We start from the raw sequence: 25,967 nt of genomic DNA, 5'->3' as shown, positions 1-25,967 counted from the left end.
AAAAACATGAATGAAATCCATATAGTTTTTGAAAAAAATAAAAAGGACCTATACTTTATGGACAGACCTTGTATACACACACATACATACACATATATATACATATACACACACACCCTTCAAGATGTGAAACCAATGCTTTTCCTTCATTCACATCTTCATATGGTGTGATACCACTGGTAAGTCTCACTGAAATCCAGCAGATTGAGAAATTGCATGTCAGATTGATACAGACCCTATGCTTTGCAGAAAGTATTAAAAAAAATTGAGTATTGCTGGACTGATAAGCACAAAGAAATGGTAGTCATTTTACTCATTACAAGGGGAGACTGCATGATTCAACAAAAGTATCAAATAAGTAAAACTTTATTTCCCAAATTTCAGAGAGTTGTCAATTATGGGAAAGGGGGAAGCAATTACAGTCAGGAATGAATAATCTGGCATTTTATATTGTCAAAACTAACCTGTATTATTTCAAAAACAAACATGCACAACACAAGATGTAGCACAACTGTATACAAAAAAAAAATACAAACTAAAACTCAAAACTGCAGAGTATTTTGAAAGACGTTCTATAGCCACAAAATGGAATCATAAATTAAAAGCCCATCTTAAAAGTTAAGATTCCAATAGAGGAACAATAGTGAAGTATTCAGTAAGGTCTCTCTCTGCGGTCCAAGCGATGGTCCCTGAAGGAAATAAGACAACAAATCCTTTGTAAATAAAGTGCAGTGTAACCACATGCTACAATTTTACAAGTACAGATTTAGCCAGCATGTTTGCCAGAAGGAAATTTACTCAGTCTACCTCATATCAATCTTTCCACCAGGTGGGCCCATTCCTCTTCCACCTCTCATACGGTCCATAGGTGGTCCTCCACGCCCAGCCCCACGGAACCCTCCTCTGTCCATTCCACCACGTCCTCTGAATCCACCACGTTCACCACCCCAGCCACCATGGAAACCACCTGGCCCTCCGGAACCTCCTGGCCCACCACGGTCCATACCCCGACCTCCACGCATTCCCATTCCACCTCTGCCTCGCTCACCACCTAAATGATGTATTGAACAAGCTCATGCTGAAAATACTGCAGTTAAACAAAACCAGACAAAAGAAAAGTAAGCTACTCCATACCTCCAGGAGGGAATGGAGGGCCACCACCCATGCCTTCTGGTCTGGGAGCTTTGCACTGGTTGCACTCCATCCTCCAGGCAAAGTTCTGGTTGCCACAACCCCTGCACAGAAATCTATACATTAGCCGCTTTATATACACGCACAACCCCAAATCTGAAAGTGCAGGATGAAACCAAAATCCAATAAATGGAGTAATTCTTAAGCTTGGTTTGACTTCTGTCACTGCAGACAGTATGAACCCAAGATACAGTGCATCCAGGAAGTATTCACTGCGTGTCACTTTTTCCACATTTTGTTGTTACAGTCTTACGCCAAAATAGATGAAATTCACCCCACCCCCACCCCCCAAACCCCTCAATTCTCCACAAAATACCCTATAATGACAACAACTCCAGATGTAGAGACACTGCCTTGGTCGGGGTCAGAGAAAGGAGCAGAATAAACATGTTTAAACAAAATAAACTTGTTTTGTCTGTGGGAGGAAACATAAGGTCCCACAGTTGACAGTGCATGTCAGAGCACAAACTGGGCATGAAGTCAGGAATTGTCTGTAGACCTCCAAGACAGGATTGTCTCAAGGCACAAATCTGGGAAGGGTACAGACATTTCTGCTGCTTTTGAAGGTCCCACTGAGCACAGTGACCTCCACCATAAGGACTGGGGGAGAAAGGCCTTTGTAAGGGAGGTGACAAAGAACCTGATGGCAACTGCCAGCCAAACATTACTGTGTAGAAGTGGTTATTTGTTATTTATGTCTTGATATAAAATGATATATTAGGTAGGTCATTATGTATATATATATATATTTTTTTTTTTAAGATAAGGACTTGTCTGTAATTGCAATCATTGTTGAAATCTGTAATTTATTTTGTATATGTGTGAAAGTTGGAGCGGTTGTGGGAGTGTGTGTGTCTTGACAGTGTCGGACAGTATGTGTGGTACTGTTTGACTGAGTATTCCTTCACTGTATTTTATTTTGTAATGGGGACTGCAGATGGAAACTAGCTATTTAGCTACAATCTGGTACAGATCATCTTTGTTTTATGAGTTTAATGTCTCTGTACATTGTGCCTTTTCAAATAAAGGCGAGTAATAATAATAATAATAATAACTGTCAGAGCTCCAGCATTTCTCTGTGGAGAGGAGAATCTTCCAAAAGGACAACCATCTCTGCAGGAACCCACCAATTAGGCCCGTATGGTGGAGCGGCCAGGCAGAAGCCACTTCTTGGTGGCAGCATCCTGCCGTGGGGATGTTTTTCAGCAGCAGAACTGGGAGATAGTTAGAACTGAAGGAAAGATGAAAGCAGCAATGTACAGAGACATCCTGGACAAAAACCTGCTCCAGAGTGCTCTTGACCTCAGACTGGGGCAACAGTTAATTTTTCAGCAGGACAATGACCCTAAGCACACAGCCAAGATATCACAGAGTGGCTTCAGGACAACTGTGAATGTCCTTGAGTGGTCCAGAAAGAGTTCAGACTTGAATCGGATTGAACATGTCTGGAGAGATCTGAAAATGGCTGTGCAGACACACCCCATCCAACCTGATGGTGACAGAGGTGCTGCAAAGAGGAATGGGCAAAACTGCCCAAAGATAGGCGCACCAAGCTTGTGTGGCATTCAAGAAGACTTGAGGCTGTAATTGCTCCCAAAGGTGCATCAGCAAAGTATTGAGCTCAATACAGAAGGAGACAAACATTAAAGTTGTTGTTGTAGGTGGTAAAGAACATAAACTTTTTTTTTTACATTGGTGTCAGATCCTGCGGCCTCGACTCAGGCTCTTCTTGATAAAGTAAATTTTTGCTCTATTGTACCTGGCTATAAGGTAAATTGGCATAAATCAGAGGCTATGGCTGTATTCAAGTAGTGCAGGCAATTTTAAGTGGCTTCCAACAGGCATGAAATATCTGGGTGTGAAATTATGCGCTAACCTATTAGAAATAATGCCAATCAATATGACTTCCCTCCTCACAAAAAAAAAAAAAAAAAAAGCCTGAAAAAGTGAAAAATGTTGAATTTAACCCTTTGGGGGAAGGTTAACACCACAAAAATGGTTATTGCACCGCAATTCAATTATCTGTCAATGATGTTTCCAATTTCAATATCTGGAGAATATTTTAGACAATACAATCAATGGTAACAGATTATCTGTGGAATGGGGGAAAAAAAAGAGGACAAAATTACAGAAGTTTTAAATAATAAGAAGGGATGGCGGGTTGTCTGTCAAATGTGGCGCTGTACAACATTGCCTGAGATGAGCAAACTTGTGAATCACTGCAAGGGGGGGTGGGGTTACTGCTACCGATGGGTAGCTATTGAGCAAGAGAATACCGCCCCCTTTAGTCCAGTTGATCTTCTGACACAAAAAAAAAAAAAAAAAAAATCCATGGAAAGGCCAAGAGCCTAATCCAATTTTGCAAAAATGTTAGAACTAAATTTCATAAACTTGTCAGGATTTCCCGTTATAAACAGTTATATTCATCACTTTGGAACAATCCAACAATAAAAATGGAATTCAAAGTTTTTTGGGCTTTCTGGCTGTCTAGGGCCATCAGAAGCATATCAGATCTTGTTGGTGACAAAACAGTCACTTACCTGGATTTCAAAACAAAATTTAACTTGAGAAATAAATCTGAATTTTGGAAATATTTGAATATATATATATATATATATATATATATATATATATATATATATATATAAATAAGAAGTGGTTTTGAGTAAGATACTTAAGCAGACATCTGATCAATGTTGTACAGACTTGCCTTAAATTACTCCAAACGTCTCAGCCTATATGTTTTTTAAAATGTCATCTAGAGCAATGTATGATAAAAGTGAGAGTGTAAGACTTGTTTGGAAGAGGGATCTGAATGAGGTCATTGATAAGGACTCATGGCATATAATTTCCTCTCTGGAATGGTTCACAGAAGCACGAGGAAAACTCATAAGATTCTTCATAGATTTTATAATACACCTACATGAGGGTACATTTATTCATGCTGTGGGCTTGTCCTGTGGTTCAACCATTTTGGAAAAGAATAATTAAAATATGAGGAATGGTTAGGTACATGCTTGCCTGAGTCTGCTCAACTTTGTCTATAGGGAGACAGATCCTGTCTTCCCAATATTGCCAAAAGTAGTAGTGCTTTGGTCTTAACAGGCTTTGTTCTAGCTGCTAGAATTATTCTTCAAAATTGGAAAAACCCAGAGGCTCCTGTCTTTAAGGAATGGGTTAATTCCATGATGGATATAGCTTCATATGAACTTTTGGTTGCCAAACTACAGAATCGCAAAGAATCATACTTGCAAATCTGGGAAGTATTTAGCGCTTATCTAAGGAGTTAGACAAATTGTTGTATTTCAGTTTAATTTGGTATACTTGTATTTTGGTTTTAACAAAGTATTGAGCAAAGAGTGTGAATACTTACATACATGCGATTAAAAAAATCATTAATAAATCTGCGAAAACATTTATCATGTTGTCATTATGGGGTGTTGTGAGTATAATTGCCATTTTGAAATTAGGCTGTCAAAATTTGGAAAAAGCTAAACGCTGTGAATGCTTTCTAGATGCACTGGATTTAATGTGTGGTCAACTTCATTTAATATATAGCCATTCCTGAAATGCAGGAATGGCTATATATTAAATGAAGTTGCACAAAACATGCTGTCTACAATGAAAGTCAGCTAATGCAAGAATCACTGGTTTATTTCATCTTCAGTTCTCATAACATGCCATCTTTACATCATTTAGGGCTGCATATAAAATTCAACTACAAAGATACATTGGGCTATATAAAGCAATACATACGGATTAGGACACTCCCAATCACCAGCTCTCTGCTGCATATTTGCTCCTGTAGGGCCACCTCTGTTCATTCCACGTGGACCTCCACGTGGGCCAAAACCACCACGGTCACCTCCACGCCCCATCATACCTGAGTAAAACAAGAATGCATCTCCCAAATTACAGTGAATGCAAAAACATCCAGAAAATCGTGACATTATGTTAAAGTGTTATTCACTGGTTGTGTCAGCATGATTTTAGACATGATGCTCAACTGCGGCAAAGCTCAGAATTTGGTGGCTTACCTCCACGGCCCATCATACCATCCCTCATGGGCATGCCACCTCTCATCCCACCCATCATGGGCTTGCGGCGTGCCATGGACACCTTGAGCCTCCGGCCCTGAAACTCTTTCCCTAAAATTGAAGATAAATAAAATGAAAACTTATTTAAAAATGAATGTGATGAAATAAATATGCATTAAAGCTATTTTGGTCACACCTGACCTTACAGTCAAACAAACATACCATCAAAATGCTCCACAGCTGCTTTAGCACATGCTGGCTCCTCATAGGACAGAGTGGCATCTCCTTTGGGCTTCCCAGATTCTTTATCTGTGTAAATGTTAATGGCAGGCTGGCCAAGCCTGCGGTTCATCTTCAAGGAGGGGAAGAAGAGAGGAAGGAGGTCGTCTTAGTGTTCACATCAGTTTGGTTCTCAACTGATGAGTTAAGAACTATCTTACCCTGATTGTTCCAACATGTTTAAAGAACTCAGCCATCTCCTCCAGGGTGGCTTTTTCAGTCAAGCCTGTGATGTAAATAGTACTGTTCTCGGAGTCATCCTGCTCCTCAGGCCGTCCTAAAATAAATGCACAAAAATTGTAATGCAACAAAATTTAACAGAATACTGCTTGTTATTTACGAGTGACTGAATTTCTACTCACCCATATCTCTGTCGTTTTCGCTGCTCATGGGTCCTATCATCCATGAATTGAAAGGAAAAGAAAAAGAAGTCAGTGAGCATAAATCTATGCCAAGAGTTACTCCAGAGTACTATAAATTTAATGCAGACACTCCAGTACACTCACTGTTGGCCGTATTTTAAAGTTGAAAATGGCACCTTAAGGTACACTTGCAATGATATTGAATGGAATATACCTCAGACCCTTTGGCAAATGACTTATTTATGAAGCCTCTAAGACCAGTAAATCCTTTTAAAACCCAGGAATTCAGGTTGAGATTTGGTAAAGCAGTAAAACATTTGATACCTCTTTGTAAATGTTATTAACCTGTTAAAAACTCAGTCAAATCATAAGCAGTGACTGAAATGTACCAAGTACCCCAAAGAAAATGGTCTCAGGCATTGAAGGGGGTGAAAAAAATGTTTTTTGATGTGTTCATAGTTTTTTTAATACACCACAATATAACACTGATGTGTATCTGCTTAAAGCTTTGAGTGGACTAACCAGTGTAATACTCGTTAACTTACCACCGGGCTTATTGAAGCCACCTCTGTCTCCAGCGCTGCTATGGGGGAATAAATGGAGATATGAAGGCCTTTTCCCTTTACAGCCACTTCCACGTCTCGAACAAAGTGGCTTGGTTGAGGGTGTAATGAAAACATTTAACTAACCCAACAGCACTAAACACCATTTAACCATGTAGCATTTCTTTGCTAAATGACCATGACCTTAGTGACAGTTGTTCAATGCTACATTACCAACTTTGTCACTGCTTTGAAAAATGACAAAATCCAAACATTTACAAACAAGCAGGCTTCAGATGCATTGATCTATACAATTGTATCAAACATGTCTACAAACGTCAATGTTATGGTAACATTACATTCTGACAGGAGTTACAGTTAAGTCAGTTACACAGGGGTGCACATTGTTTCTCCAATGAAACCCAGCAAATTTAGATTCATACTCAAAAGACATACTGTACATACACTGATACGCATGCAAGTGATTTAAAACTGGTTTAAAAACAGGACTCTAGTCTATACAATCACCTGTAACGTTTATTCTGCATCACTCCAAATAAGATTTGGCATTTTTATTTCAAGTACCAGCCATTTAATTTTTGGTATAAAAAGGGTATCAGATGACTAAATTAATTGCTTTGAGATTTACTTTAACAAAAGGACGTGCTGGGAAGAAGCATTAGCTGCTGCCAACATTAGAGTGAATAACCCAGGATTGTGAGTAAAGCGCCAGTAATTTCATAGTTTGGATGCTTCTGCATGTTTTGCTGAAAGTGAATACAAAAGATTTCAGGCAGTGAGATCTTCCAATGTGGAAACAGGACACAAGTGCAGTCAAGATACTAAACCACTCCAGACCATGATGAGGTCACAAGCTGTATTAAATGTCAAATGTTTTGCATAGTGTAGTGAACGTGGCATTTTCTTCACTCCTATAACAGGTTAATCTTTACACCATTCATAAAAATGCATCTTTGCTTCTTAGCAAATTTATGTGCACCCCTGGTTATTGACATAAGAAATAAGGCATTTGAATTTTCACAAAGTATTGAATGACCACTTTCACCAGTTAGCTTTAAAAATAAACATTTACAGAAGATAAAATAAAGGAAAAATTCATAACATGTTACAAGGTTTCCCATGACAAAATTACAGTGTCAAATATTCCCACGAAGCTGTAAAAAGAAAACACCACCATCCTCAGTTGTTGGAAAAAGAGGCACACAGCGAATCTTTGTTTAAGCTCCCTCCTGCTGCTTAAGTTGCCGGCTCTGTACAGAGTACAGAGACTTTTTAGAGAATAGATGGTTTTAAATGGCTCTCACTGTTACCTGTACGGTATAAATGTGACAAAGCATGTTAAAAAGTGTTCAAAATAATGTGAACAAACATTTGTATTCCAAACCACAACATTCAAACATTTCAAAATGACAACCTCCCACCTCCCACAAAACATAACATACCTGTGCCTTTTTAAAATTTGGGTCAAACTTTGTTGTAATATACTAAAAAACTATCTACAACAGTAAAGTTGTAATCCCCTATTGCTCCCGGTGTGTAGTGAGCGCCTTGTATGGCAGCACCCTGACATCGGGGTGAATGTGAGGCATAATTGTAAAGCGCTTTGAGCGTCTGATGCAGATGGAAAAGCGCGATATAAATACAGTCCATTTACCATTTAAAGTTAATGACAAGTAGGATTTCTGTTATTTTATAAAATGACTGAAATTTAAGAAGTTTGTATTTGTGTGCAGGTGTACACTAGCTTGTAGAATGCGCTTAGTTTTTAAAAGGTTTTCTTTGACACATTTGATCTATTTTCTTTATCTTTAAAGAAATTATATATATATACATACATATATATATATATATATATATATATACACATACATACATACATATATATACATACATATATACATATATAAGCATCATTATGTGACATCTGACTGAGAAGTGATTACTTTCTATAACAAATTTACATAAAAATATTTAATGTTGCACATCACTAGAAATTCATTTGAGACTGTGTTTGCACCATTGTGTTTATATAAAAACACCCCTAAACCATTTAACAATATACTTGGACCAGCTGAACACTGGTACCCCATGATACAAACGCCTTTAACTATAAAAATTCCCTACTGGGAGAGTTCATGTCAGTGGGTCTCATTTTGAATTTGCTCAATGCAGGCAAAATGGTTAATTTACACGTCAGGAATAAACAAGGGCTGGTAAAGAAATAGACTATTTTCTAAAAAGTAGTGATTTTTATTTATTTCACTTCTAAATTAGACTATACAAATATCAGGTATAATCTTTATTGGCAAATTAAAACAAAAGTGTACATACAACATGTACAATTATTCCACGCTAAATATAATGACGACAACTAACATGTCCCATTATCTGAATGGAGATTCTCAGTTTGGAAAATGTTCTTGTCCATTATTTGAAAGCATTTTATTCCTAGTAAGTCCATTTGGCTGCTTCCTTGTTTTGCACTCTGGGTCACCACAGCAAATCCAAGGTGGATCTGCATGTTGAATTGGCACATTTAGCCATATGCAACTTACAGGCTGCAGCTTTAAGGCTTCCTTATTATAAGAAGTCTTAAGTTTTTAAGCACCAATTTCTAAAAAGATCATTTTTGATGTCTTTTTGATTTTGTTTTTTGCAGCTGATTTGAATCAGACCAGCTTTGGGATAAACTGTAGATGTCATTATTTAAAACTGCTGCTAGAGAAAAAGTATCAAGTGCAACTTCAGTTATTCAAGAATGACATGTCTACACAGCATCTTTTCAATAGCCCCGCGAAGCACCATCATCTTTAGAAGCCACACTGAAATTAGATTGAGTACAACAATAAAACCCAGGCTGATTTCAAAAAGCCTTCAGAAAGTCGATCAAAAACACCCACCAATTGAGTATGCTTAGCATCTATGTGCAGAGCATTGATGAGCTGATTGGCAATGGTTTCCGTCCTCGAGTTGGCAGAGTAAAGGGTATACTTCAAAAGACCTCTGTAAACCTGTCACAATAATTACTTTTCAATAATGTTTCCAACCTTTGTATTTCCCTATTGTTTACATGTTGCCAACATGATGCCAGAATAAAAAGCATCACTTTCATGACCATAAGATTTTGGCATGGCACCTGAGCCTTCTCCCACAGAGAATAACCAATCAACAGGAATATTTTAAACCGCTACCGTTTTTCACCATGGGCAGATGTCAACAGATCCACACAAACTGCCCCCCCCCCAAAACCACTTAATGCTAAAAGGCATTTATACATTACATCCAGCCAAAAAGTTTACACAAGTCCAAATTAATTTTTATTCAAGTTAAGGCACTTGCAAGAATTTGATCCCAGCACTGTTGAGCAATTCATCGTGCCAATGTGCCCCGCTTTGTCCCGCTACATAAAATAATTTCGTAGCCGATGACGCATTTGCTCTCAGAACTTTGCTAATGAAAGCATTCTCTCATCACTCCCAGAATCAGAGACATTATCTACAGCTACAGATAGTCTCTTACACGTTGTGCGGTATAGAACATTTGGAATCTTGTCTCAAATGTAATCATCATAATATATATTGTAATTTAAACAGTTGCATTTTCATTCCTTGTTATGAGTCACATATTGTATCTGTAAAGTTATGTTTATTACAGATGTAACTAGGGATGGGTATTGATAAGATTTTATTGATATTGATGCCATTATCGATTCTGCTTATCGAACCCCTTATTGATACCTCTTGTGAATTTTGTACTAAAAGTAGGCTTTACAGGTTTTCTATGCATTTTATTGAGTCTTAAAGTAAATAAATATGAAATTGGTCACTGTATCCTTGATCTCTGGACATAAATAAAACAAAACAGTGTTTCGCTTTGAAGTTATTAATTCCGAATGGACTCCATCGTTCTAACTTGACTCAGCAGAGAGACGCGCAGCGTTTGGAGTTGTGTGAAGAGAACGGAGGACGATTCTCATTTCTTTCTCGCAACTAGACAGGAGTCCCAGTTAGTAACTTTAATCCGCACAAAAATGCCTCACGATTGACATATTCAGGGATTAAAGTGGTGAAAAACAAAAAAGCTGAAACCCCAAATTACCCCCCCAACACCACGTGCACGAAAATGTTTGAATTCTGGAAGCTCTGAAATGCATTCTGGGACTATTCCAGACGATAAACTGGAGCGAGTGCAGCATCCATCCATTTAGTGAGTGAGAGAGAGAGAGAAAAAAAAAAAACACTTTCCTTATTCAAATTCATTCCAACAGTATTCTGCTCTTACTAGGATGCAGCAGTTTTCTAGTTTGGCAGATAGTTCTGGAGGAAATCACTGAAGAAATTAACACATTGAAAATATGGTTTGACCAAAACAATCTGTCATTAAACTTAAATAAGACAGGGATGAAATGGAGGTGTAAGAGTCACTTGGTGTTCACACATTTATTTCTGTATGCATTTATTAATTTATGTATGTTCACTGTTAGTTGGTTTTATATTTTCTGTTGTGTTTCTATTCAGGTTCTCTTTGTCTCTCTCTAAAATTGTATATAATAACTAATCATTAGATTATTAATATATAAACAAAAATTAAAAAATATTAAATTGTCATACATTTGACTCTTTCACAACAAACGCTTATACAGAAAAATGCACCCGAACGTGATGACAGCTGCAACTGCTTAATGCTAACTTTAACACTGAAAATGCCATAGACAAGCTAATGCGTTAGCATCGCTCCCGTTTAAGTTATAAAATACATCAACTGTTGATCAACAGGTCAGTTTAACATAAAGGTAAATAATACTCAGACGTATGCTCTTTAGGGTTTTAGCGGGTGAAAATTAAGATAAGCAAGAAAAAAAAAGAAGAATTGAAGCAATAGATCGAAGCACTGCTTCAATCTGCAAACGACTGCTTTGATTGGTTCAAGGTTCAAAGCAAAGCCGGGCTGCAGAAAAGTTGATTACGGACCCACTGCAGGGTCTGTAATCAACGTAGAGAAATGATAATTTTCCTGACAAACACCCCCAAAAACAACGGCCACTCTGAAGGACCGATAACGGAATTGTTAAGCAAAAAGCTTATTGATGTTGGTGGATCGAATCATTTCTTAACGATACCCGAAAGGAACGGTTCTCGATACCCATCCCTAGATGTAACATCTCATCAATCTCAATTTCAAGTGCAGTGAACGCAACAACAGTGTTTTGGAACAGGTTGCGCAATGTCCACGACTAGTTCACAAAATTAATGACCAGAAGTGTAGAACATTTCAAATAATTTTTTTTTGCACATTGGCACGCAGCCAATTGTTGACCTAGCAGTCTGCCAGGTCATTGCAATCTACCAGTCAGAGATTTCAACAGAAAGTACCAGGTGACGAGATTCAAAATCTCAAGTAGCTGTGTGATTCTATTGACAAAATTAAGATAACCCCTACCTTCTTCCACAGAATCTATTTTGCAATGCACTTTTATCTTTATTTATGAGACACTCCCACATCAATTGCACATTAAGCTGTGTGATTAGTGATTAGAAACTCCAATAAAGCCTCTTTCACACCAAACAGCTTCATTGTTGAAGGTAAACCTTCATGAAAGGTATAAAAGTGATTTGTTAATGTGATTGTTTGGCAAAGTGGCATGCCAAGTTGGAGCACCTGAATTAATGCAGCTAAATGTGAGCCACATTTTGCCTGGACCAAGGTACATACCAGGACCAAGGTACCTGGAGTTAAAAGTTCAAAAAAAAAAAAATTAATAAGGGTGTACTTGCATAAAAGGTCTTAAAATGACATTTAGTAAGTTTGTCAGAGTTACTAAAGGGCTGACACCATGCCTTGTAGCAATGCAGGGTGAAGCCTTTAACACCACAACAAAAAGCTGTCATGTCATCAGTGAAAAAAAAAAAACAACCCAATTTTATGGGAAGTGGTGTCAGCAGCTACACAGATTCTAATAGCAAGTGGCGGAGACAGCTGTTCCACTGACTTGTGTTCCTAGGCACAGACATTCACTGTATAGTTTAACTCTGAATAAGCGGGTTGTTGGGTAGTGCTAGAAACATACTACTGAAAGAACAGTCAAAAAGTGATGCATGAACCCGCAAGTCATGCCCTGCCCAGCTGAGAGACAGTGACCCAACTGCAGCCAGCAGAGTGACCCATAAAACACATTTGTAGCTTGTGGTGAATACACAAATGCTCACATCTTTGTGCCCAACAAAGTTTTGCTTCTTTTTAAGTATACCAGCAGCTCAACTCAAATCTGACAACTTTTGCATTTTAAGAAATATCAGTGGAGAACCAAGATTGCGTGATGCAATACCAGTACCACAGACGACGCAGTGTGATGCTTTTTTAAAAACAGACATGAAAACTGGCTCCTTGTGTTTGACTAACTTCACAATGATTAATGATTATAGACGGGAGCTTATCACATATGTTAAAATTTTAGATTCACAGAACCCATTTAAGAGATCAACTGTCAGTACTCAGTAGACCTATGACCCAACAACCCATGAGCATGGATTTTTTTTTTTTTTTTTTAAGTTTACAATCAGGTACATAAATATTTGTTATATAACCAACTTGTGCCAATATTCAAATGAGCTTTCATTTAATGCTTTAAAGTCGGGAAGGCATTTTATAAGGCACTGCATTTCCTTAGAGCGAAACCATTTCTAGTCCTTAGTTTAATTTAGAAACTCCAGCACCAACAACCTTGTAGTTCAGTTGATACAGGTGTTTTAACCCTGTTATAGCTACTGCCGTTAACATGCACATGGAACTCAACTGTTTTTCAGGCTGCCTGATCACACAGATGTACTTCTTAGATTTTTCAGTGATAACATAAGCGTGCACAAAGCTGAGCCTCCAGCACAGACTGTTTTTAACAGGCTAGGAAGTGCAGTCTTCTCAATGAGGAGCGGCTGCAGCTTTTACTGCGACTTTATCAAAATTAACATTTAAAAATGAGTCACCTTAACACATTATCTCACTTATGTAAACTTTGCAATTAATCTGCAGCTCTGTTAGCAGCTACATTCCATTCAAGTGCACATTGGGACGTTTCTTCAAAGTTATGTAAATGCTGTTAAACACACGGAAAAAAATTACTACTGACAGGTACTCCGTTTTCAGCAGTCTCCGTAACTGTTTGTTGCAAATGCTGTATACTTAGACTGGTCATGAAAGTGCACAAAATAATCGTGGTGCATCATTAGATGGTCACTAACATCTTAAATCTGTTATTTCTGCGCGACATGTCCTTCAAGGCCCTGGGCACTCAGACATGCAAATACGGTGCACCACTCTGACGCAGCTCAAATGAGCCCATCTGTTACAAGCATTGATATAATTAGTCCAACTCCCTCCCCACCCAACGGTGGGCTGGATGCCTGCATGGACATGCTGTGTTGCACCATAGTATTGTATATTGTAAACCTTTCTGGTAGAATGGCCTAAGCTGTGGGTCAGCCCTTTCAGTCTGCTTGAGGTTTCTTCCTCAGTATTAGAGGGAGTTTTTCCTCATCACTGTCATCTGTGTGCTTGCTCTAGGGGTTGGTAAGGTTAGACCTTACTTGTGTGAAGCGCCTTGAGGAAGCTTTGTTGTGATTTGGCGCTATATAAACTACACAAGTTGAAAATTATTAGTATTACCATCCCACTCGTTATTTCTTTATAATATACAAGCCTTTAATTTTGATATAAATAAACTCCAATGTCTGTTTCAAATGTTTCATTTTAGTTGGTTCTGTCATTTATACAAGCAAATTGTTAAACAAGACATACTTCACTGGTCCAACTTGTTTTGGGTGTATCAGACTGACCGGATCACTGCTATACCACAGCTGCTACAGTTGTGACCAGATTGACCACAACTGTTTCCGTTAAGAACTCACAGCAAAGAGGAAGTAACCATATTCAACTAGAAATGACTCGGCAGTCCGCACAGACTCAAAAATGTTTTAATCCAAGGCCGAGTTTATCAATAACATTTGCGTGCTGCACCTGTACCAACAGTTAGTTCTGTACAAGCCTTTCAATTAAAGAGCCAGAGATGATCTCTCAATTACTCACTGACTAAATTAACAACGCAAATAGTGATTTTTATTTATTTACTTACACTGCCCACCCCAAAATACCCTTTGATCACATGAATAGTAGACGAAAATGTAGGTGTGCACACGAGCTGATTTTCATTTTGAACTCCAAAATGCTGTAATACTTAACAAAAGACACTTAAATATTTATCGATTATCATTTTTGTGTTTTTTTTTTTTTTTTTTAAAGTTGCCCATGAGGTTTGAGTGTGTATATTTCCCCTCTTTTTGTTCACCGAAGCTGTTGCAACATGCCATACCATTTGACTTTTTAAAGTGGTGCCATTTTTACCGATTCTTTTAATCAGGCAAGTCAAACAATGACAAACTGATTACCAGTGACTTGGATTTAAAAAGAATAAAGTGAATAGCCAATGTATGCATTTATAATGTGTCAAAACAATATTCTTCAACTGAACCCAAGCAGGCACTAGTGGCATTAATAATGTATAGAGTACACAACACAAGCCCAGTGTGGTGTGTGAATTCAAAAACTTGTGCAAAATAGGCCAATTGAAGACATGCAGGATTTGATCTGTAATGACTTTCTCCTTGAAAACATATTGGTATATTTGTCCTACAGTGGAAAGTAAATTAGAATTTGTTAAGGACACGTCTCTGTTTTCCCCAAAAAGTATTTTATCCATCATTTTAAAACAAAATTTGTTAGTAATTCTGAATACATTCCTTGGCCAATCGTGTTACACAAAGATACAACAATTTAGTGCAAGCTCTTGAAATACGTTAAGAAAAATTATTTTAAACTACACTGAATATGCACAGGTCTCCTAAAAACAATGGCACAAGCATCTTACCTTTGGCCAATCCGGGGCAGGGCTGAGGTACACCCGACAACCAATGACTACAATCAATTTCCATTTTGGTACTCATTACAAGACTCAGTTGTTCAAATTGATAATTTCACAAGTGCAAGTATCATGATTGAATAAAAATGCAAAAATGTTGACCGTCCTTAAAGCTACAGTGTGTAGGATTTAGTGTTATCTAGTAGTTAAGTGCAGATTACAATATGCCATTGCTGGTTCACAGTTTAACTTCCTTGGATTCATTCTCCGTCCCTTCGCTTGTGATAAGGAAGACCGTACATACAGGAAGTATTCACAGTGCTTCACTTTATCCACATTTATGTTACAGCCTTAGACATTGTTGCTACGAGCTTTATTACTTATTAGGCTGAAGCTCAGAGCTGTGTGTGATAAATGTTGTCATTGCAGGGAAAACTAACTCCCCTGTAGCTAGTTAAGTGGTGTTTTATTCTTTTAGTGCAACTATTTAAAAGACATCCACTTTTTCTGTATTATCCATGACTTTTGTTATCCATCCACTTTTGTTCATGATATGGTACCAACACACACGGGATCAAGCTTTACATTATCCAAAGAACAAAAATAAGTAAATGAGAGAATCAGCTCAGTTATTACTTGAAACTGTTGACGTTCTAATAAGCTGTCTACGTGCGGTCCGCATACGTTTGGAGTGGCAAGATGGCCGCCAGTTTGCTTCAGCAGATTGTAAGGAGTGTACAGGCCAATGAGCTATCCAGTAATATATACAGATCAGTGGTCTCCACAGCTTGGCTAGAGTCCACCTGGGGTAAATTCAGTTGATTGGACTTGATGTGAAAAGGCACATACCTATCTACATATAAAGTTACACAGCTGAAACTGCACAAAGATCGGTGCGCCAAGCTTGCAGCATCATATTAAAATAAAATGAACAAACAGGCATATTCATTGGCATTTTCAAACGTTTTAGCCAACACCAGCAACTAGTGTGGAGGAGCAAAAAGTGATTCTTTCTCCAATGCTCACTCTTCCAGCCACAACACAAAAGTGTGTCTCTTTTGGGCTATAGTCTCACCAATGAGGGGTGCAATCCCACGCAAGTATGAAGGGTACATTTTAAACTAATGAGAATACTGATTATGAATTGTATACTCACTTCTGCCAACACACCCCTAAATCTTACACACTGCAGTGCTAAGATTTGTACCTGCCCTTTATCACAGAGACTAGACCTCAGCCATGCCATAGGTGGCCACAGCACCTGTAGACCAAAATTTAAGTCAGGTTACATGCTAAAGAAAGACACTTACCCCATTCCACGACCCATGCCACGTCCACGATGCATCATTCCACCTCTATCAAAGCCATCCCTCCCAGGTCCCCTGCCATCTCCACCTGGGTATCTTGAAGACTCAGAACCAGAGTAACCAGACCCTCCACCCTGGCCATCCTGCCTGTAATTACCTACAAAATGTTAAGTAGATATATATAACATTTGGCAAAAAAGTGAACTAAAATTCAATATATTGCAATATCTAATATCTTTAAAAGATATCTTACTGTAATGGCTAGACTGACTGTAACTGGGTGGGCCACCTTGCTGACCATACTGGCTGGTTGGTGGTTGCCCATAGGAGCCAGCAGCCGGAGCAGGATATGCAGGTGGGGTCTGTTGCTGCTGTGACTGCTGATACCCACTCTGCTGCTGGCTGTAGCCTGGCTGCTGGGCTTGGTACCCAGCCTGCTGCTGACCATATGGTGCTGGCTGAGAATAGCTACTTTGGTTGTATCCACCTGGTTGGCTATTTGTGTTATAACTGAAAATAAATTAAACAACATTAATTAGGTATGCTCTTAATTAAAACAATAATGTGACCCCCAGTATAACAAGACATACCTTTGTGGAGCAGTGGGAGCAGCTTGCTGACCATAGCCAGGGTAAGCAGACTGAGCAGTATAACCAGGCTGAGACCCGTAAGACTGAGAGGCAGCTGGGGTGGCAGCGGCAGCAGCTGCGGCGGCAGCCGCACCATCGTACCCACTGCTTCCATAACCTTGGGTAGTCTGGGAGTAGCTAGGAGTTGTGGACTGTGCAGCAGGGTAACCAGCTGTAAGTAATGCAAACAGTCTCTGATAAGCAAGTCAAACTAGTGTTTTGTTCCGATTTTTTTTACCCACACAAACCAATCTACAAATTGATGTACTGAAAAACAAGTACTACGGTGTTGAGTGTTGCCAATACGGACCGAGCATTAGAGGTCGATGCGAAAAACACATGAGGTCCGATATTCCCGTACAGGCCGAGCAAGCGAGGTTAATAATGTTTATTTCTCTCTCACACACACACAAACACAAAAATGAGTTTGGGCTCGCAGTCAGACCTGCTCGCTTCACCTCCACGTAGAACTTGCTAACAGATGGTCCAGCCGTTAGCTGGTAAGCTCTCAATATGTGTTTTTTTTCCCCCCCGATGCAGTTTAGATATTTATGGAGTATGTTCTCGTCCGACTTGGTTTTTCTAATCATCTTTTTCGCTTTCTGGTTTGTAACAAATGTGATACGCGGACTGATTATTATGGAAACCAGTCTGATATGGGAAAATATCAGACTGGAAATCAGCCAGAGTGCACGTAGCATCGCAGCCATATAAAACTCTCGTATCCACAAGAATGCTAAATATCAGCACCAATAATCTTTTGACCCCTACCACACAGTTTTTTTAAAAACAAACAAAACAGACCTGCACCTGGTTGACCATATGATGAGCCATACTGTTGTTGTTGCTGAGCATATCCCCCAGCTGCTGGTGTTTGACTGTAAGTTGTGTCACCACCAGCAGCAGCAGCAGCAGCGGTGGCTGCAGCAGGTTGAGCATAGGATCCATAACTCTGTTGTGTATATCCTTGCTGAGATGGGACAGGGAGACATGACATTAGCCGCTTGGCAGAACAGGCAACAGAGTAATGCGTACATGGGTAATGGCACATCCAAGTACTCTAAATAGTCTAAATAGCAGTCAACAGTACCCCAGATATATCAGCTCATTAATATGCATAATCCTCCACACCATTTTGCAAGACAGAGCAAAAATTTAAGCTCCAGTCACACTGATTGATCAAGGAACTGATTCCATACTTTCCCCATCCGCAAAATGAGTTCCTTGTCAGCTGATGTCCGCCAAGTTCGACAGAGTTTTGTACATGTTCAAAACTTTATCTTGGAGGAATATTTTCCCCACTGAAAGTGGAATTCGGACATAGTTAACCACTGTGCCTCCATGCAGCAGCAACCTCTTCTCTTGCATGCCTCCAAGTTGTGCAAAATTCTGCTGCTTGTCAAACAATTCTCGAAGTGAGCATATTACACCAGTACTTTACTCACTCCACTGGCTTCCAGTTGGTTTAAGAATTTATTTTGTTTGTTTTTAAAGATATTAATGGATTTTTCACCTCCTTTTTCTCTGAAATTTTAACTCTCCACACATACAGTAGGACATCACGAGCATCTGGTCAACATTACTTAGACGTCTGAGGTCAAAATAGAAACTGGGATGATCATGCTTTTGTGGTAGCTGAACTTAACTTAAAAAAAACAAATACCACACACAAACAGTACCACTAAGGTGGGGAAGAAAGACAAATAGTAATAATCAAGCCCTCCAGAATGCATCCCTGGACATTAAAATCCCAAAAAGAACCACCCCTTTTCAGACCCTGTCTACGGGCCTGGTTGTTGTTCCAGTTATTCAAGAAGCCCCAGAATGCTCCATGTTGACCTCAAGTTTCCAAAAGCTCCGCTCCCTCGCATCTGGTGTTGCCCCTTTCTAAATTTTCCCAGAAAAACCTCTGTACAAGTAACTGAAACAATACAGTCTTGCAAATTTTAACATTACATATTTGTCTATATGTCAGAGCAATGTAGAAATCAGCCATACTAAATCAGACCAGCAGGTACCTTACAAGTGTAGTGTGATCTCACCTGTGCTGACTGTGCATAACCTTGTGAGGGCTGGGCAGCATATGAAGCATACCTAGAAGTATACACATTTTAAAGTGTTATTTTAAGTGCACGTTGACACACAAAACATGGGAAGCCAATGAGTTGTGAGGTACAAGCCAAATATGATAAGTAAGCAGATAAGTGAATATGTACAGAGGAATCCTTCAAATGGTGATGCAAGCACTAAATATGGCACAAATAGGCTATAGACATTACTCCTTTGAAAACGCAGTGTCCATTTGAATTTTCAATAGGTGGCCAGGTACAGGTCAACTGTATTACACAGGGATCATAATCTAAAAATGCTCCAATCATATGGGAAGGTATTACACATTTGTCTGATCACAAAGATTTCAAAAAGGTATAATATGGACTAGACATGGGCCAGTATGAGATTTGGGCAGTATGATAACCATGGGCAAAAATACCGCGGTTTCACAGTATTATGTATAGCTTTAAAATGTGCTTTAACCACATTATGACTATTCTCATATGAAGCGCACGTGATTCAGGTGCACTAATTGACGTGATGTCTACTGCTACGGACACTATACCACTGATAACCTTAGAGAAAATACCAAATAATAGTCACTCTTTTAGACGTGTAGCATCTGCCCCATGGGAAACATGACTTACTTGCTTAGGGAGAAACGAGGCTAGAATAAGGTTCGGAAATCCGGATGCTCAATACTTGGCCCAGCTTAACCAATAAAGTGCTTGGAATAGATGTATTTGTCCTCCTTGACATGTTTGTGGGAGAAGTTTGGTCGACCACAAGCACGACTCGTGTCCACCACTTGTACTTCTCAGTGGTTTCAAAGACGGGATAAAGTTTACTGCAGGTATCTTGAATCGCTGTGTCCGACACAGGCCATAGCCACAGCGCTTTGTTGCCACCACTTCTGGCTTGAAGGGCTATTCCGCAGAAAATAAAATGAAAAAGCCGACTTGGTCCTTTTAGACAGAGGGAAAGTTCAGTGCAGGCTTCGCCTCCTTCAGCCATGATGCAGAGCTAGCTAACATTAGCTGCCTGTTGGTAAACGGAGACAGAGGGGCGCGCCAGGGGGAAGGGCAGCGGCAGCAGCTGCCTCCACTCTGCCTGTCAAGAATTCTCATAACCCGCTCATACCGTAGGGACGGTATAACGGAAAATTGTATGGAGTTATGGGGTAAAAAGTGTGAGAAAGGTCAATTTCAGCTTGTACCAGGGACAAGTTAAAATTGCTCCAATTTTGGTAAAAGGTGGTGCAAATTATTGGTTGAGCTAATATGATTAATAAATGGAATAGTTTTGACTGTGCTTGGTTGAGTGTCTGAAATGTTCTTATGCTTTATTACTTTTCATTATTATCATAATGGGAGAATGTGTTTTCTTTTAATTAATATAATGCTAACTTTATATTTAGGCGTGACCACTTAATGCAGGAGAGTTTTTCATGTGAAAAAAAAAAAAAAAGACAGCTCCCCTCAGAGAATAAGATAAGGCTACACTCCCCCATTTGAGAAAAAATGTTTGCCATGGCCAACCTTAAGTAGATAAGTCTGGCAGGCATACCGGAGATGTGAGGAGGGCTATGACCGGTGAAATTTTTGCCAGTAACCTGACCGATCCAGGCTGGATATTCTGAGGTTTTGCTAATGTGCGGCAGTGGTGACACTCCCGCTGTGTTTTTAATGGTGTTTTTAAGAATGATACCTGTCACAAGCAAACCTTTGCAAGGTGAGTCTCAAGTCAACATTAAGGAAAAATTCCATTCATATGGTTAATAACCACCTTTGCATGAACTTAAGTTAGTCCATGCATGGGCATAGCTTATGTACAGCTCACTACACGTTAGTTATTGTGCTTTGTTTATTCAGTGATACAGACATTGTTTATAATGTAGCAATGTATGTGTATACATGCTGGATGGATTTCAGAATGGCAATTGTATAGACTGTCATATATTTCCTGTACATTTATGTACATTTTCATGTACATTTTGATTAAGCTGAAAACTGAAGATTACCAATAAAGAGGGCACTTGTTTTCCCATCAGGCCTCTTTGTTAGATGTTGGTACCAGGTTTAATTTGAAGTTCCAATGAAGACCTTTCATTTGAGACCAACAAAACAAAAATCAAAAGATGCCCACATGCCCAAAAGGGGGCGCCAAAGGAACATATTTGGTATAAATAGCCAGACAAAGGTTAATTTGGGGCAAAATCTGAGGACATTGTGGTGGTGTTCTTTGCATCCCAAGGAACATCCCATAACATTAGTACTACCAACATGCCAAACAGCATTTTCTACATGACAAGGCAAATATGGTTAAACACACCTCGAAGTCAACACACTTTAGGAACATTTTTTTCAAATTCCTTTTTTTGGCAATTAATGGTGTGGCCCCCAGGGGGTTAATTTCTTCAACTGTACATTATACATAAACTTTAAGATAGAATAAATAAAATCTGAAAATATCAATATCTTTAAGTTTTTGATTTATGGCCAAGTAAACATGGTCACAAACGGAACACAGAGGGTTAACACAGGCACGCCCCTTTGTAAAACCTCCATAGAATCTAAACGAAACAAGATATTGAGCTGCCACCAAGACCATTCTTCTCTCAACACTGGCTACAAAATATATCAAAACCTGGAGATTCTAAAACTATGAAACCTTAGGTGATTTCATATGGAATGACCCACATATCAAATAAGGATCAATTTTAGCAGTTATATAAAACAAATAATGAATGTTTTTACATTCTTTCAATGGAATGAATATTTAATTCGGTGAAAGCTGGAACATACCATTCAACAATGTGGTGTTGTATTTCACCTCATGAAATATTCGTACCATTGAACTCAAACATTCATTATTGGTATACTACTGCATGTGACATATGTTACCCTGTAACATAACTAAACATGACATGATGCAAACTATTCCTTTTTAGTACCTTAACCAATAATTGCATTAATTTTCCCCAAAATTAGAGCAACTTTTACTTTTGACTAGGGATGGGTATTGATAAGATTTTATCCATATCGATGCCATTATCGATTAAGCTTATCGATCCGATTCCTTATCGATTCCCTTATCAATACCTCTTGTGAATTATATACTAGAAGTAGGCTTTACAGGTTTTCTATGCATTTCATTCAGCCTTAAAGTAAATAAATATGAAATTGGTCACTGTATCCTTGATCTCTGGACATAAATAAAAATAAACAAAACGGCGTTTCGCTTTGAAGTTATTAATTCCGACTGGACTCTATCATTCTATCTTGACTCGGCAGAGAGCCACGCAGCGTTTGGAGCTGTGAACAGAACAGAGGACGAGTCTCGTTTCTTTCTCGCAACAAGACAGGAGTCCCAGTTAGTAACTTTAATCCGCACAAAAGTGACTCACAATTGACATTCAGGGATGAAAGTGGTGAAAAAAACAAACAAAAAGAAGCTGAAACCCAAAATTACCCCCCAACACCACCTGCAAAAAATTGTTTGAATTCTCTAAGCTCCGAAATGCAATCTGGGGCTATTCCAGACAATAAACTGAGTGCAGCATCCATTTGGTGAGGGGAAGAAAAGAAAAGAAAAAAACCTTCATTATTCAAATTCATTCCAGTAGTATTCTGCTCTTACTAGGATGCAGCAGTTTTCTAGCTTGGAAGATAGTTCTGGAGGAAATCACTAAAGAAATTAACACATTGAAAATATGGTCTGACCGAAACAAACTCATTAAACTTAAATAAGACAGGGATGAAGTGGAGGTGTAACAGTCACTAGGTGTTCACAGGAAACATTTATTTATGTTCATTGTTAGTTGGTTTTATATTCTCTGTTTTTATTCAGGTTCTTTTTGTCTCCTCCAAAATTGTATATAAAACTAATCATTAGATTAGTTATTATTACTATTATTGTTGTGGTTGCTATTAATATATAAAAAATAAATTTAAAAAAAATTACAATTTGTAATACATTTGACTTTTACGACAACAAATGCTTATACAGAAAACAATGTACCCGAACGTGCTGACAGCTGCAACTGCTTAATGCTAACCTTAACATTGAAAATGTCATAGACATGCTAACATGTTAGCATCAGTCCCGTTTTTAAGTTATAAAATACATCAACTGTTTCAGAAGACCATAAAAGGTCAGTTTAACATAAAAAAGGTAAATAATACTCACAGCCATATGCTCTTTAGGGTTTTAGCGGGGGAAAATTAAGAAAGCGAAAGGGGGAAAAAAATAAATAAATAAATAAATAAATCAATGAAGCAATGGATCGAAGCACTGCTTCGATTGGTTCAAGGTTCAAAGCAAAGCTGCGCTGCAGAAAAGTTGATTACAGACCCGCTGCAGGATCGATAAGGGAATCGTTAAACAAAAAGGTTATTGATGTCGGTGGATCGAATCATTTCTTAACGATACCCGGAAGGAACCGGTTCTTGATACCCATCCCTACTTTCACCCTTGTCCAAACGTAAATTGACCTGTGCCACCATTTTTGTCGTTTTTACCCCATAGCATTCAGTCACAGATCGTCCAAACTATACCTTTTTGGAATCTCCGATCAGACAAATCCGGTATAGTTTATAATATGATTGGGGCATCTTTCATACCCCAGTCACACTAAAGACTGAATGAGGCTGAATGGCGTCTGAATGAAAGTTCAGCCCACATTCCTGAAGCGTTGAGGTCCATTCGAGGATGGACAGCATTCAGAGAGTAGTCTAAACAGTCTAGCAGATTCCTGTGGCCGCCTCAAATGTTTTGCACATGTGCTATACAGTCGATGTGCAAAAATAAACAGTGGTTGGACTGCAGTCTGACCGCATTTGAGGGGCAGTTCAAAATGATCTGCCACTTCGGATCCTGGATGAATGCCCCAACTGTGCCTGAATGCACCACGAGCTTACCTCAAGTGCTGCTGGATTATATTTCCCTCCACCCTCAATCAAACCACACTCGTATGGCAATGTAAAGTGTCCCACCTTCATTTGTACTGTGTTCGGGGTGCAATCTGGGTATTTGGACAGCTGTCCTCCGCAATTCTTACTCCCCTCCCAGATGTGGCACGAAATTTTTTTTTTTTTGATATTCTGCCTGATTTGGCTTTGCTTGTGCTCATTCATACTTAATTTTGACCCGTGTAATTCTTCAATTGACCCCTACCTGGCTACCTATTGAAAATTAAAGCGGACACCCTGCCTTTTTAAAAGGGTAATGTCCAAGGTGTATTGTGCCAAATTTGGTGCCTGCATCACCACTTGATGCAAGCACGCACACACACACTTTCATGTCGTCTTGCAGTAAATGTACCCACCTTTAAATATTAATGGTACTTTCCTGTCATACAGAACTCTTGTTTTGATTTTCCACATCTCATACTTAACTACTTAATTATTCATCCCATTTTAAAATGTGATTTCTGACAGTTTCATGCATTGCAATGACTTGCAAATGGCATCAAAAGTACTTACTGCTTTTTTTTTTTTGATTTTGGGTTCGTATTTTACAAGTAAAAATAAATAAATACATTACGGACAGTTATTGGGCCATACTAAAATACAAAATGGGGGTAAAAAGTAATGAAATGGAGCAGATCAATATTTATTTAATTGTTTGGCGTTTGTTTTTTGCAAGATGCGCGTCCACCATCTGGTGTTCAAGAGATGAAACTTCAGCCAATGAGTCAGTGTGCTCCATTACCAGTCCCCATTTAGCTTAAAAAAAATAATAATAATAACAGTACTTAATTGAATCATATTTGTAGTCAGTCTGGGTCAAACTGCTCCATTTGGTTACATTTTACTCCCATTTCGTGATCATCAGTCCCCATTTCGTATTTCAGTATAGCCGCTGTTCTGCGCTTAAAAATACAAAAGAAACATTGTGAAAACTTGTTCTGTGGCCTAAAATAATGTGATACTATGTGGCTTACAAAACATCCCAGTACACCGACAACAGCACCCAGACAGGCTTCTAAACACTTTTGGGCCTGTTTGTTAGGGTTTCAATCGGTATAAAAAGCACACAACTCTGTAGGTTCATTAAAATGAGAATAATCATACTTACCCCTGCTGAGCACTAGCCTGACTGTATGAGCTGTAATCTGTTTTAAAAAAAGAAAAAAGTTAGATTATAGTTAGAATTTTCCCGCGGCCGCAATGCTACCAAAGTACAGCTAAATTAGCGAACACGTTCCACCCAATTATGTCGGACATGCAGATTAAGCACAAAGATGAACGTGGATTACTTTTATCTGTGTATTTATTTTTTTTTTTAAAAAGCAGCAGCTTTGTATCTTGCCATCTTTTGAAACTATTCCTTAATAAAGCGTAACGCTTCGAAGAACAAATGTGTAGGCCATGTGCTTAGCCGGCTAACCATGAACCAAAATCGATTAAAACACGGATTACTGCTACACTCTCTTGTAAAAACGTTCATATTAACCCAATCGTTCAACGAATGAACAAAAGTTAAACAACAAAAAATATATACATAAATCCTTTTTTTCCCACCCACCTGGAGCCGACGCCATTTTAGCGAATCAAGCTTCTTCTTTCCTGTGCGAAGCAAAGAATGGCGGCGAGCGCAACGGCAACGCGCTTTCTTGTTCTCTTCTTCTTTGTTTTT

General features: G+C 38.8%; 1 protein-coding gene across 3 annotated transcripts; it reads right to left on the bottom strand.

Annotated features, from left to right (window-relative positions):
- Window positions 1-338: 338 nt before the first annotated feature.
- LOC117510546 (RNA-binding protein EWS-like) lies at window positions 339-25,967 on the bottom strand. Of its 3 annotated transcripts, none has more exons than XM_034170301.1 (16): window positions 25,857-25,967; window positions 25,407-25,443; window positions 19,319-19,370; window positions 18,087-18,246; window positions 17,238-17,448; window positions 16,901-17,157; window positions 16,651-16,804; window positions 6,415-6,452; window positions 5,870-5,902; window positions 5,669-5,784; window positions 5,451-5,580; window positions 5,229-5,339; window positions 4,948-5,074; window positions 1,135-1,235; window positions 808-1,051; window positions 339-689 (listed from the first exon to the last, which is right to left on the bottom strand). In XM_034170301.1, the coding sequence occupies exons 1-16, from the start codon at window positions 25,870-25,872 to the stop codon at window positions 653-655; spliced, it is 1,824 nt and encodes a 607-aa protein (XP_034026192.1). In that variant the 5' UTR covers window positions 25,873-25,967; the 3' UTR covers window positions 339-652. The 3 variants fall into 3 exon arrangements, with proteins under 3 accessions (XP_034026192.1, XP_034026190.1, XP_034026191.1); XM_034170299.1 differs by having other exon boundaries at window positions 18,081-18,246; window positions 25,857-25,966; XM_034170300.1 differs by having other exon boundaries at window positions 6,415-6,449; window positions 18,081-18,246; window positions 25,857-25,966.

Source organism: Thalassophryne amazonica, chromosome 5 (genome assembly GCF_902500255.1).
Source record: "Thalassophryne amazonica chromosome 5, fThaAma1.1, whole genome shotgun sequence".
Taxonomy (NCBI): Eukaryota; Metazoa; Chordata; class Actinopteri; order Batrachoidiformes; family Batrachoididae; genus Thalassophryne; species Thalassophryne amazonica.
Note: the sequence above shows the minus strand (reverse complement) of the source record. Positions and strands in the feature narration are given on the sequence as shown.

What these genes read in the sequence shown, in the direction of transcription:
- LOC117510546 (XM_034170299.1), bottom strand. An exon ending in CAGGCTAGTGCTCAGCAGGG is followed by an intron (nt 19,371 to 25,406) that starts GTAAGTATGATT and finishes GTATACTTCTAG; the next exon opens with GTATGCTTCATATGCTGCCC. An exon ending in CAGTCAGTCTAGCCATTACA is followed by an intron (nt 16,805 to 16,900) that starts GTAAGATATCTT and finishes AACATTTTGTAG; the next exon opens with GTAATTACAGGCAGGATGGC.